Source organism: Physeter macrocephalus, chromosome 2 (genome assembly GCF_002837175.3).
Source record: "Physeter macrocephalus isolate SW-GA chromosome 2, ASM283717v5, whole genome shotgun sequence".
In the NCBI taxonomy this organism is placed as follows: domain Eukaryota; kingdom Metazoa; phylum Chordata; class Mammalia; order Artiodactyla; family Physeteridae; genus Physeter; species Physeter macrocephalus.
Window position 1 is genome coordinate 64,450,408 of NC_041215.1, and position 13,053 is coordinate 64,463,460.

At 37.6% G+C, this 13,053-nt stretch overlaps 1 protein-coding gene across 1 annotated transcript in view; it reads right to left on the minus strand.

The window, feature by feature from the left end:
• Positions 1-13,053, minus strand: part of CCDC148 (coiled-coil domain containing 148) — a 310,928-nt gene that overhangs the window by 91,882 nt on the left and 205,993 nt on the right. Inside the window, exon 11 of the mRNA XM_024122369.2 lies at positions 9,364-9,504. Within this exon, the coding sequence (XP_023978137.1) occupies positions 9,364-9,504 (141 nt within the window). The remainder of the gene's footprint in view (positions 1-9,363; positions 9,505-13,053) is intronic.

Consider the following 13,053-nt stretch of genomic DNA (forward strand, 5'->3'; position numbering starts at 1 on the left):
CCGCAGGGAACTCCAAGACTTAGAATGATGAGGAGGATCCATCCAAGTTTGTGGAGAAAGAGAACCCAGTGAGATAAAAGAACAGAGGATGGCTTCCTAGAAGCTAAATATCAAGTTTTCCAAAGAGGAGGCAGTGATCACTTCCATCTTAATAGTTCAAGTAAAGTGAGGACTGAGAACAGACCCCTGGAATTAGCAACATGGAGATCACTGATGACCTTGACAAGCACAGCTTTGCTGGAGTCGAGGGACAAAATGGCTCAAGAGACAATGGGTGGGATGAAGCGAGGACAGTGTGTAGAGGCTACAGGATGGTGAGATTTTCTTAATGGGGGAGGTGTGAGGTCAAGGGAGAGTGTGTTTCTAAATACAAGTGAGAATGGTATATTTATAGGTTAATAGGAAAGATCTAGAATAAAAGGGGGAAGTGGTGGGGGGAGAGAGATTTGGATAACCTTGAGTAGGAGAGAGGGAATAGGATTCTGTGCATAAGTGAAGGGGCTGGCCATAGACAGGAGTACAGATACTTAATGCATTGTGAAAGGAGGGAAGGTGGGGAGTGGGTACAGATTCTGATAGGTTGGTAGATGCAATGTTGGAAGCCTGTGCAAATTTTCTTCTTGTGATATAAGATATTGAGAGGTAAAAAAAAAAAAATCACAATCAAAATCGTTAATATTTTCTTCAGTCAACTTAACAAAAGAGCAACACCAAGGAGGCAATGAAGCTGTTTTTTTTTTTTAACCTGCTCATAACACATGTCTTATACTTGACACGTCATCTGTGATCAAACCATAATGGTCTGGCTTCTTGTAAAGTGTCTGGCTATAGTGGTTCCTTAACCCAAGGAGAGAAATCCTGAGAGAATATTAATAAGACAGACTGCGTGTACCTGTAAAACATGAAAGAAATACTTCTAGTAAGCAGACTACTAAAGAGATTTTAAATTATCAATTCCCTATCAATTTAACAGTTCTGAGTACACTAGGACAGGATCAAAGCCATGAAAATTAGCCTAAAGCAAATAGTTTCAAACCAAGTTTTCTCAAAATTGATTAATCACAAAATTAATAGCAAACAGCAATCACAGTGATGGGCAGCACAGCACAGTGTTTAAAATCATGAACGATGGAGTCAGACCTCCTGGGTTCAAATCCTAATTGCACTGCTTAATGGCTATGTGACTTTGGGGAAATTATATTCCCTCTATGTATCTCTGTTTCCTCATTTATAAAATGAAGATCATATTAGTACCCACCCCTTAGGGTTATTAAGAAGATTAAATGAACATAGAACTGTGCCTTGCACATAGCAAGCATTGTATAGGTGTCTGTTAATTAAATCATATCACTGTGAATAATCAAGACCTAGCCAGAAAATGCAGCCAAAAATTGACACCTGGAGTTAATTTTTAAGACTTTTAAAACTTCCTACTGGGAAATCTTTTACAGAAAAACAAATACATCTGTCTCTTGATCATCTAGGGTATTTTTTTACCTCCAACTGACTTTTTCTTAAAATTGTGTCCTGACAAAGAGTAGGAAGATTCCATAATTTCCACTTTTAAAAAAGAAGTTCTAATGGAAATCTTCACTTTTAAAAGACATGGAAACCAGAAAAGTGAGCCTCTTGGATTACCATCCTACTTTTCTGTCACCTATTGACTCATATACTGAGAGCTGACCCTACATTTAGACTCATATTAGAAGGTCATAATCAGTTAATAAGCTATGTTAATGTTCATTTCTAAATTTTAATGACAAAATAAGGAACATTATGAATATTTTAAAATTATATGATCCTTGATTTATTTTCTTTTCTCCCATACCGCAACCACATTCATTTCTTTACTCATACAATATCAGTCAGAGGACTGGTTAAGTATTCAGAAGATAAAGTCTGAACCCCCAGTTTATTTTGGAGTCATTTCTACATAAAATACATGTTAACTATCTTTTCTTTTTGACCATTGTAATATCCTGATAGTTAATTTACCTACTAGGTTTTACGGCGCCAATATTTTTGGTATTTCATCAGATTTTCAAATAAAAGGACCAAAAATTAAAAGAAAAACACCCGCTCAAACTTTGACTGCAAGATCACATTTCTAGGAATTAGTAATTGAGAGCACCACAAAACCGAGGGTGGGAAGTAGTTCAACAGATTGGTCCTCAGCCAGATGGGGCTACTACAGCTCTAGTTGCAGGTGGTCCCTTTGCAGAGATGCTTGCAGTGAGAGATCTGGGTGGGAAGATTTTAGAGCAGAGGTCAAACTGGCGTTCAGAGAGGTTCAAAGACATGTTTTTAGGGTCGAAAGAGTCTATGAGAGTTTTTATATTCCATATTCTCCATTTTATAAAAATGTAAAAAAGTGTTGTAAACCAATTTGAGATCATCTGAATGTCACTGCATGACTGAGTGTTGCCACAGTGTTTTTTGTTTGTGTTCACAATTCAGTTGGTCCCCAGTGGTATATTACATAAACTGACAGTATATCTTAAGTCATTTTAGTCTAAGTGGGATCCAGTTAGACCAATTAGTCTTTCTCTCTCCCTCTCCCTCCCTCTGCTCCCCAGAGCATTTGGTTCCCAAAGAACCAAATGGGCCTTTGTGGATTTTATGGGATTCACCTTGTTAGAAAAAAGCCAATAAACACAGGTCTTTTTGAGATGAACCCTTCTCTCTCTTGGCCTCCTGCTGATGTGGCTGAGAGAAATTGCCCTTAAACTTCTCTGAGGCTCTCTAGTTTGAGAATATCTATGAGAAACACCCCTTATCTCTTGGGAGTGTTGCTTATATGAATGGATACACTGACCTTTTGATCTTTTCGAGGCTATAACAAAGGGTTGTACATTCACACTTTCAGTCTTTTTCCTATGCCATGCTGTTGGAAATAAACTCTTAACTCTAGAGTCTTTTGCCATTAGGATAGATGGAGAGTTTCCCAAAGCATCAAGTCCTGGTTCCTCTTAGTTTAACAGTTCTACCCTCAATTTATCTCTCTCCTTTTTACTATAAGTAGCAAAAAAAAAAAAAAAAAAAAAAAACCCAGAAAACAAAAACAGGTGGCATCTTCAACACCTTGGAAATCTTAGTTCATTACATATGAAGTTCATTATTTAGGAAGGTTTTCCATCTAACTGCAGGACAGAATTCCCTAGGCTTTATGCCACTGCATAACAGTGATCTTCCTTTCTCCTGTTTCCAATAATATGTTCATCACTTCCTTCTGAACCCTTATCAGCCACATCTTAAACATCCATATTTCTACTAACGGTCTATTCAAGGCATTCTAGTCTTTTTTCTATCATGCTCCTCAAAATTCTTCCAACTTCTCTCCACTTCCCAACTCCCAAAACACTTCCACATTTTAATGTATTTGTTATAGTAGCATTTCATGTCCAGATACCAAAATCTGTATTGATTTTTTAAATTGCTGTGTAACAAACTACCACAAATTTAGCAACTTAAAGCAATACTCACTTATTAGCTCAAAATCCTATAAGTCAGAGGTTCAGCAAGGCATGGCTGGGCTCTCTGCTCATGACATCACAAGGCTAAAATCAAGGTGTTGCCAAAACTGATTTCTCATCTGGAAGCTTTAGAGAAAAATTTGCTTCCAAGCTCAATCCTTTTTTTTTTTTTTTTTTTTTGTCAAAATTCAGTTTGTTACAATTATAGGACTATAGGTTACAGGGTCCTGTTTCCTTTCTGGCTGTCAGCTAGGGCCACTCTTATCTCCTAGGGGCCACCCACATTCCTTGCCATATGATCTCCTCCATCTCCAAGCCAACAATGGTGGGTAAAGTCCCTTTTATACTTTAAGTCTCTGGCTACCCATCCTGTGACCAGCCTGAGAAACCTCTCTGCTTTTAAAGGGCTCATGTGACTAGGTCAAGTCCACCCAACTAATCTCCCTTTCTCAACGTTGTCTGTGCCATATAATATAACCTAATTAGGTATTTACAGTCCTGGCAATTATACAGGTATGTATCCCGGGACGGCAGAAAGTCTCAGAGCCCATCTTAGAAGACCTGTCTGTCACGGGGCTATTCATTGGCCCCTTTAAGTCCCAACAATCCTGAAGAAGCAGAGTTTAAAACCTGGGAATTTTTTTTAGATTGATAAACACTGGAGAAGAGATTTCATAATATCATGATGAATTACTCTCATAAGAACCCATAAGTCGGGGATAAGTCGGGGCTTCCCTGGTGGCGCAGTGGTTGCGCGTCCGCCTGCCGATGCAGGGGAACCGGGTTCGCGCCCCGATCTGGGAGGATCCCACATGCCGCGGAGCGGCTGGGCCCGTGAGCCATGGCCGCTGAGCCTGCGCGTCCGGAGCCTGTGCTCTGCAACGGGAGAGGCCACAACAGAGGGAGGCCCGCATACCACAAAAAAAAAAAAAAAAAAAAAAAACCCATAAGTCCCCACATAGAGAGAATGGCTTTGATCTGAATGTACTCTGGATTCCCTCCTAAGCACAGAGTTTCTTGAATCTTCTGAGAAGTAGTACTGTTCCACCCCTTTCGCCTGCATTCTGATTAAGATAGCCTACCCTCTTTTGTTTTAGATTCTTTCCTCTCTTCCCCGGTTATCTGTCAGATGAATATAATTCTGAGTGTTTGCCAGGTCACCTGAGGACAAGGGGAAGCACCCAAGTGCCAAGGTTCTACTGAAGACTGTGTCTATTGGTATTTACTGGTGCAATGTCACTTGAGGCTCCCCAGAAACATCTCTGAGGTAAGGCTGAAGGTCACATGGCTGGTAGAGTTATTCTGACTTTCCTGACTATGTTCCCCACCCCTCAGTTGTGCAATATGAGTGGTTTCAATGCTGGATTCAGAGTTGGTGAAAATTGGGAGGGAACTGTGACACGATAAATCAAGGAAAGGATATGTCTCCTTTTTCTGTGAGCCTTGCTTAAAATCTCCATTTTGGGAGCAAGGCTGAAAATATCCTCGCCTTGGATCCCATAGAATGCCAAGCATCATGCAGCAACAAAACCTCCTAAAATGCTGTGATGCAGAGCAATTTTTTTGTTATTCAAGCCATCCAAAGAGCCACACCTAGTAAAAAAGGGTGGTTCTGGGACCAATATTACATATCAGGCATTTTGAGGTTCATCTAGCATGGTAATCTTGTTTCTTACAATAGCTCCTAGGGATAGTTTATGGAAAGACATCATCTCTTGATTTTACCATGACAATTGCAAAAGTGGAGAGATGCTTCTGAAATATTACCATTGTCACCTAACAGCTTATGAATCAAAACTTTCCTTGAGTCTTGAGATAAAACTATGAAAACTGTGAATATTATGTTCAACTAGAGTTTTAAAGCACAAAAGAAAAAAGTGATCTAATAAATGTACATTTGCAAGGAGCTGGGCACCTACTAGGATAAACTTTGCCACTGGATACAAATTATGTTATTCCCGCAAAAAAAAATATTATTTCCTAAAAGACAAATTACTGGGAAGAAGAATTAGGATAAAGCTGATCTCTTGTTCAGAAATCCTAATGTGGGGTTTTACACATGGCATAGTTTCTCTACCTCTGTTGCTGCTCTCTTACGTGAAGAGACAGTCAGGCAAGTGAAACAGTAGATGCGGAGAGACAGAACACCAGGTAAAAAAGCAACCAGTCTCAAGTCAGGGGGAGGCTGCCTGTAGGGGGGTTTCTGCCAAGCTTCTATTAAGTACTGAAGAACTAAAATTTGTCTCCAACACGTAAAATAGTTAAAACAAAGGGAATCTAGATTTGCCGTTAGTATATATAAAGGTAGTCAGAAGTTTGGTCAGTATGTCTGAGTTGACATAGAAATCTTTTTTCCCACTTTAAACACAGAAATTTTGGACAAACTATACCACAACTACACACACACACCCAGGGTCCCAGTGCTGAAAATAAAGATGGAACTCAAAGTCAGAGCAGTGAGAAGGAGCCAAAGCCAAGTGACTCTTGGGGAGAACTGGACCTGAGATACGTTTGAGGAGCTGGTGGCCAGACCTTCAGTGTTAGTTGTGGGACCTGTGCACATGGGTGCAGGTACCAAGCTACCTACGAAGAGCAAGAAGTCATGTAGGACTTGTCCATACACACAAGAGAAACTAGCTACACCGTGACCACTCCCCAGGAGAGTGACAAAGGAGCTAACTTTCTGCTTGGGACCAGAGGAAGAAAAGGGCCAAGTGCAGAACCCAAGTGCTGTGCATGAGTGCTAAGTCAGTACCCACTCCCAGCTCACAGCATGGGTCCCAAGTCTCAAAGTTAATATACAAACTGGTCCTGGGCCAGTAAAATGCAAAGGGCCCTTAGCAGAGGCAAACATAAAAGCTCTCTGTAGAGACGTTCTCACTACCAGGTCATAGAAAGCACAATTCACAAAGAAAAAATTTAAGAACTTCGATTATTTGATCATTTGAAATTTCCGTGGAACTACAGACACTGAGGCAAATTTAAAGGCAAATGACCAATGAAAGAAAATATTTGCACCTCATGTAACTGATAAAAAGAAATAATATTCAGAATTTATAAAGAACGTCTATAGATTAAATAAAGAAAAAATAGACAATGGACAAGAAGCACGAATAAGCAATTCAGAGAGGAAGAAAACTGCCCAATAAACATGAGATTTCCAATCTCACAAGTGACCAGGAGAATCCAATTTAAAACATTGAGATACTGTTCCCATTTAGCATATTGGCAAAAGTCAAAAAGAATAGTTTTAATGTCTTATAAAGTAAAAAAAAAAGTCTTATAAAGTTGAAAACATACAAATTCTGCAACATAGTGATTCCCACCCCAGGTACACCCTAGAGAAAGCTGTGCATACATGCCCTGGTCAATATGTACGAAGTGGCTGCTGCAGCACACTTTCAAGAACAGAACTTAAGAAACTTAAATGTCATTCACTAAAAGAAGGGATAAATGGTATCCTAGTTCTACAGTGGAACACTATATAGCCATTAAAAGAATAAACTAGCTCTGTGTATTAACATGGCTATATCTCAAAATGTAAGGGTAAATGAAGAAGTACATGCTGCAGAATAATACAGTGTGATAATATTCATGAGAGAAGAGAAATGAAATACATATTAAAATATGTTAAAAGCAATAGATAGCCTTAAAGATAGCAATAAAATTCATGATGGAGATTGCCTTTGGTGTGGTAAGAAGGCAAATGGTACTGAGTTAAGTCCTCAAAAGAAGACTTCAACTTTATCTATAAAATAAAATAAACCTGAAACAGAATGAAAAATGTCAACAGTTTCAATGCTAGGTGATGAGTACTAATGTATTTATTACATCAATCTCTGTATTTTAAACTTTTTTTCTAAATGTAAGAAATAATTTTTAAAAGAAAATAAATAAAATAAAATATATGCCTCGGGCCCATACATTTTCAAGAGATTGACCATGAATTTGGCTTAGAGCTTAACTATTCCTTCCATCACTGTTTGTTTTGTTGTTGTTGTTTTGGTGTCAGGCCAAATTTCAAGCCAAATGTCAATAGCTTATCTGCAAGCTAATAAAGGTCTCTCTCTCATCTTTCAAAACACCTTTCTCTCATTTCCAGAAATCTAAAAGACTGAGGAGAAAACAGCAAGCAGTCTGTCTATCCATTCCTGTATAACCATGCCAATTCCCCAACTCAAATTTAATTTAACAATGAAATGCACTAACTTCAATTCTCAATACTTGAGTTACTAATTTGTGTATTCTTTCACTGTCTTTGTAAGTTCCCAGAAAGCGGAACTGTATCTAAATCTCTTTATATGGCACTTAAAATGACACTACATGCAAATAAATGCTTAAAAATACATTACTTTTCATGATTATACTAATTCATAGAGAGGAAGGGCTATGAAAGGGGCCCAGGTAGACGACAAATCTCTAAGGATATGTAGTTTCATAACAGTTAATAATTGTTAAGTTTTCCCACAGAGATGTGTATAGTTCACCTATGTTATTTGAAACATGATTGATATTTATGAGTTTCTCTCTTGATGGGGACTTGATGAAACCACCCAACTTCCTTAGAAGTCAGACTGTAAATTACGTCTTCTTTGCAGCTTACTTTGTCAAAAATCGTATAACTTCTCTACGTGTTGTTTTTTACACATGCTGACTCTATACCAATTTGCTGATATAACAGCACAAAACAAGCAAGAATAATGGCAACTGAAGTATAAAATGCAGAAATCTGACTTTTAGCTAAAAAACCATAGTGCTTTTTTTTCCCCTCATGTTTAATTTTAAAGGAAAAACTTCTAGACACAAGAGCTTCATAAACCTGGTTGACCATATAAAGTATCAATTGTGTTCACAAAAGCAAAAATTTACTCATCAAAGACTATGAATTAGTCATTCTTAGCACTTTAAGCAATTCCAAAAGAAAACATTTTACATATCATGCAGATCAAGCCAATACAGGTGTACAGGTTAATGGAAGTTCCTTTCATTATGTTATGGAGTCGATCATAAATTGCCTTTTGTGAATCATTTCCACAGAAGTCATAAAATCTTAAAGAAAAATATTTTTGCTATAAATTCTATCACTTTTGTGGTGTGGAAAAACAAAATATCTAAATAAATATCCCATATATTTTTTAAAAATCTCCTCTGAATATGTTTTACTTTCCACAGGTTGTCAGAAATCATTTTAAAGCTGTTAATAAGTGTTTTGGGGAATTCCCAGGTGGTCCAGTGGTTAGGACTCCACGCTTCCACTGCAGAGGGCATGGGTTCAACCCCTGGTTGGGGAATTAAGATTCCTCAAGCTGCATGGCACAGCCAAAAAAAAAAAATTAAAAATTAAAAATATAAGTGTTTTGATTAATATTTTGAAGATTGGGAAACAAATGTTCGTTCAAAAGTAGGATGATGAATTTGTATCAATATGAAAAACCAAACAATCTAACACATAATAAACCAAGAAGTAAATTCTTTAAAGGGCCTTTTGGTATTCTATGAATTGTACTGACCCCAGTATAATACATTTTCCCAATAAGGACATCTTTTGATAGTCATTTGCTGTACTGCAGTCAACCAAAATGGTATATCAGTACCTCTGGTTTTGCCATGTCCCTACTTAGTACACGATTTAACAACAATCACAAACCCTATCTTTTCTTTATCTACAGCATCTCTTCTAATCACATGTACTTGTGCTTGTGAAGGTCAATAAAGTGGGTTCTCCTCCACATCTTTGAAGCTCAAATATATTTAAGCAAGACTCCACTAGAACCTTATGAATCCCTCTAAGAACTGCTTATGCGGATTCCATGCCAAACACCAAGGTCAATCAAATCTCAATCAGGCAATTAAACATTCATTCACACATTCACAGCAACAGTATAAATACTTTTTTTTTCTTCTCTTCTCTTTGTAACAATTCCTTCTTCTTCCACAGTTTCTCTTTCTCCTCTTCCTTTTCTCTTCTTCTGGCAGAAATTTCCATTTCCAGTCTTGCTACCTCTTCCTGGTGGGCTCGCCACTGAATAACCTGAAATAGAAATTCATTCCAATAACTATACACACTCAAGTGATTTCACAGATCACAAGGAGACTAGGTTCTGAATCAAGCAGATGTCAAAGATTTTCCAAGTACACATTAAAATTCTGTGTGCACATGAGTGTGTGATGTATGTGTAAGATGTGTGTGTGTGTTAGTATTAAAAGGAGAAAGCAACTTTAAAATCACCTCATTCAGAGATTCTTCACTTGGATTCATGGAATGAAATCCTAAAGAGTCTGTGAATTGACTTCAAAGGATCTGTGAATTCTCATAAGTATTATGTAAAAGTTTTGTGTTTTTGCACAGCTGTGATTTTCTGGAACAATAGTTCCAGTTTCTGGTCAACAGTTTTCAAATGGTCCTAATATCCTAAAACTTTTAAGAATTACTGATATATTTCATCCTGATTTTTGTAAGTGAATAAAATGAGCCTGAATGAAGATGAAAATAGTGTTAAGACATTTAAAAGAACTTTCTGGGTACTGACAGGTGTTATTGGTAGAAGCATAATTGGCACAGCACTTCTAGATGACACTGGGCAATATGTAAATACATATCACAATAGAAAACATGCATAGTCTTCGACCCACAACCCCACTTTGGGGAAGTTATTCGAAGAAGACAATCAACTGGACAAGTGCACAAAAATGAACCCATGAGGAATATTCACTGCAGTTCTGCTTAAACAGAAAAACTGGAAAGAGTCTAAGTGTCTGGCAACAAGAGATAGCTTAAATTAATTATGGTATCATCATACAATGACTGCCATTGAAAAAGGATCTATATTTCCATATTCATCAACATAGAAAATATCCACAACATATTATTAGATGCAAAAAAGCAGGTGCAAAACCACATTTATAGTATGATCTCATTAATATAAATTATCATCTATGTATCTACACATAGAAAGAGATTTGGAAGGAGGTTTACCAAAACAATAATATTGGTTATCTCTGAATAGTAGCATTTCATGGAATTAAAAAAATTTATTCTTAAGCCTTTCTATGCCAAGTGACATTTTTACAATAAACATGTATTATCTTTGTAAGCAGTAAACCAATGAAACTAACAAAATAAAAACAAACACATGTTCCATGTACACACATAGCTAACGAAGCAGAAAGGAGGGAGATGGAGAGGTATGCAGAAATTTTTTTTGGAAAAGGAAGAAACTAGCATTCTCAGTTTAATACCTCTTTGCCTTACATATTTGATATAAGCATGACTCATTATGGCAATATATAAAGTGAAAATTGAATAAATAAAATTTAGAAATATGATGATCTAAAATGACTAAATAGTTAAGCTCTTTTTGCACTTTCATTATTCAAAATTTATTTTCTAAAAATATATTTTGCTCTATTTATCAAAATAACCAAGGAAATTCAGACTCTTGATTTTCAAGCACACTTAGGTTTCCCCATCTACTGCTTATCTTGGCCGTATTTATCTTCTTGTTTTGAACCCTGTTCCTAGAATAAGATGATCTATGCCTTCTGTCCTGACCTCCTACTTCCCAACTATTCCTTTCTGTACCCATCTTCCATCTGCAACATGCTATATCAAAATCAAGTGTCCTGTCAAGTGTTGCCAGGGATCACTCTCCTGAATACCTAAAGGATAGTTTTTGGTCCCTCTCCTTAACCTCATGGTTGGTACTTAACCCTGTCAACCATCTCTTCATGTTTAAAACTCTTTCCTTCCTCGGCTATAACACTGTTCTCCCCTGCTTCTCCACCAATGAATACTACCTTCTTCTCTTCTTCCTGCTTCCTGTGTCTACCCTATACCCCCAACTCTATCACTATCCTTTCTCAACCTCAGCCTCTCTCTGTTCGTTATCTGATGTGCTCATCCTCTCCTATGAGTTAACCTATCACTTCTGTTGGTCTGACTCTAAAATGTACAATATCAACTCTGCATTTTTTTTTTTTTTTTTTTTTTGCGGTACGCGGGCCTCTCACTGCCGTGGCCTCTCCCGTTGCGGAGCACAGGCTCCGGACGCGCAGGCCCAGCGGCCATGGCTCACGGGCCCAGCCACTCCGCGGCATGTGGGATCTTCCCGGACCGGGGCACGAACCCGTGTCCCCTGCATCGGCAGGCGGACTCTCAACCACTGCCCCACCAGGGAAGCCCCAACTCTGCATTTTTGTCTGCAATCCCATCCTAACAAATGCTTAAAGACTTTGCTGTATGTATGTGCACCCAAAACACAACATTTCCAAAATTAAACTCAACTTCTTTAACTTTGCCATAGCTTCACACCAAGCCCTGTGCATCTGCCTCTTCTTTCAAACAATCTCGTTTGTTCTGGGAAACCACAAGTATCTCTGTAGTTTCCATTTTTATTACTATGTACATCTATCAACATGACTAATTCTTTACATTTTACCTCTTACTTGAACAATCTTATATTTCTTAAGCTCAGATGAGCTTTTATTTATAACAAATCAACTTCTAGACTATTGAATTTCCCTAAGCCACTTTGCTGTAATTTCCTAGTCCACCTAAAGTCTATGTGCCAAATGTATTTAGAACAATACCAGAAAGCTCATGAGGTGATGTCAATTTCTCCAAATATGACCTAAATAATTTAGCTTTCTCACTTCCAACCAATGCCCTACTTTAACCTAGCTAATGTGTAATCTCTAGGTAGGTTTTTTCCTGTGCCTTTCCTTATACCACCATTCTTGTTCTTAGCCTCAGGGCGTGACCCAAACTATTCCCCCACCTGAAATGCCCTCTGTTCCCCCCTATTTCATAAAGTGCTCTTGGTCCAGCACGTGTCTCACACTTTCCATGAAACATTCTCCAACCCACACTCATCTCTCTTTCATTTCACTTACCATATGATAACTGTTCCCTAGTCATTTTGAGCATAATGTTTCTATTTTCTTTTAGAGCAGAGTCCATGATATATTCGCATTTTGTTTTCCCCTTATACTGTCTAGCAGAGTGCTAGCACATCATAGGTGCTCAATTAGTACCTATTTAATTTACCAAAATAACATTTTAAAGTGGAACCAAATAAATAAACAAGAAATGATAGCATGAGAATATACCATATTGCAACACATAATGAAATAATGGATCCTCGCTCATGATCATCAATTGCTACTAAAAACTTCATTTTGACAGCTGATAGGAAACGTTATAATGGATGGATCAGGCTGACAACTGTTGAAAACGCTGAATAATCTTAACATCACAGAGAAACAAGCAGCCATTTTGGCATCCTGGTATAAGTATACAACATTCTCCTGAACCACTCTTGCCAAAATATGAAAATAAATATGATCAAATCTCTAGACCTATCTATCAGTTTACAGAAAATTCAGTCAATGGAAAAACACATTAAAGAACACTATGGGAATACAATCAGCAAAACTGAAATTTGAAAAACTTTCAAGGATTTAACAAATTACAAGGAAAAATGAAGGAAGGGAAAATATGAGTTAAAAGAGATTTAAGAAACATTATCAGCCAAATGCAATATGTGGATAATATTTGGTTTCTGATTTGAATAAACCAAAT